Raw genomic sequence first — 1,371 nt, 5'->3', positions numbered from 1 at the left:
AAAAAAAACCCTCACTGCCTGTTGTTATTTCCACATACAGTGGGGTCTAAAGGTCCGAGACTCGAAATGTTGGGACTAAAAATTAAAACAATGAAAACGTATTAAAATAAAATGAACAATGCACCATTTCCGTGAGATACTCCTCTAAACTCCTCAAATCCGTCGATTCGCTCAGATAATATAATTTAGACGGAAACATCTGTATCGACTGTGAGTGCGTTAGAGCTCACGTGACCTGCGCCAGCGGGCTCCGGTACCAGTGCTGCTCAAAGCCGCGGTTCCGCTCCGGAGAGAGATCCGCTCGGAAGCTCCACAGGCCGCTCACGTCCTTCACTTCTCTGGAGGGAGACTCTGTGGGAAACAGCATGCCGCCCTGCAGCGCCTGACACGCACCGCACAGAGCGGCGAGAAGCGCGCATACCGCTCCGGTGGAGCCCATCATCACGCGCTGCTCGACGGTGTGTTTACACAAGCGCTCCACTTCCGCTGCGCGCGGCACGACGCTTCCTTTGTTTTTAATCACTTTATTAAACCTTCAAATAACAAACAGGCTGAGCTGTCAGCGGTGTAGTAACTGATTACAGGTGGCCAACGCGGTTGATTTGAACGTGGGCGTGGTTTGCTCAACGGGGGGCGTGTCCACCGATGCTTTACATTCAGAAGCATGCTTTGCTTTATTCTGGAGTTGCCATTCAGCTTGTTTTCGGTCAGATTTTTATTCATTCACTAAAAGCTCACATCATGGCCAGCTGTCAACTGTGCAAATGTTTTATTCCCCCCCCCAGCTCCCCACCTCCACCGCCTATGTTTTATCATAAGATATATATGTTTTAATATTAATTAATCCGCTACTTCTAAATGTATTTTACATAAATGGTAACATAGGGGAAATAAGCCTTTGTTTTTAATTTAATTTAAAATCAGATGAATATCTAAAACAATTTTATGTTTGAAAAATAAAGCTGTAAATAACTTTTATTTCCATCGTTTGGTTTTATTTCTTCATTTTAATATTATAATAAATTTTTTTTTGTTTATTTTATTATATTTGATCATAATTAGTTTATTGTACCCTGGCTGTTTTTGTAATTCATTAAAATCAATTAAAAAATGCGTCAATAATAATAATAATAAAACTTATTTAAACTTAATATATTATATTATCATGCATTTTATTTATCTAATACTTATATGGTTGTATTTGTGTTATACATTCATGGAAACAGAAGGACACCTTTTTTTTTATAGTAATCAATGATTTTTGAGAAGCCTGTATAATATCAGATAAATAATACTCCACAGACTCAAAAATGTAAATATACTCAAAGTCAAATCGACTTAAAATATAAAACACGAACGTGCAGATGTGGT

At 38.7% G+C, this 1,371-nt stretch overlaps 1 protein-coding gene across 1 annotated transcript in view; it reads right to left on the bottom strand.

Annotated features, from left to right (window-relative positions):
* Nucleotides 1-522, bottom strand: part of LOC107563433 (beta-glucuronidase) — a 20,568-nt gene extending 20,046 nt beyond the window's left edge. The window contains exon 1 of the mRNA XM_016248311.1: nt 236-522. Coding sequence (XP_016103797.1) covers nt 236-442 — 207 coding nt within the window. The 5' untranslated portion in view covers nt 443-522. The remainder of the gene's footprint in view (nt 1-235) is intronic.
* Nucleotides 523-1,371: the final 849 nt, after the last annotated feature.

The sequence above is a fragment of the Sinocyclocheilus grahami genome, unplaced genomic scaffold (assembly GCF_001515645.1).
Source record: "Sinocyclocheilus grahami isolate Dianchi unplaced genomic scaffold, SAMN03320097.WGS_v1.1 scaffold875.1, whole genome shotgun sequence".
NCBI lineage: Eukaryota > Metazoa > Chordata > Actinopteri > Cypriniformes > Cyprinidae > Sinocyclocheilus > Sinocyclocheilus grahami.
The sequence above is the reverse complement of the archived record's forward strand: the minus strand, read 5'-3'. Positions and strand labels throughout refer to the sequence as shown.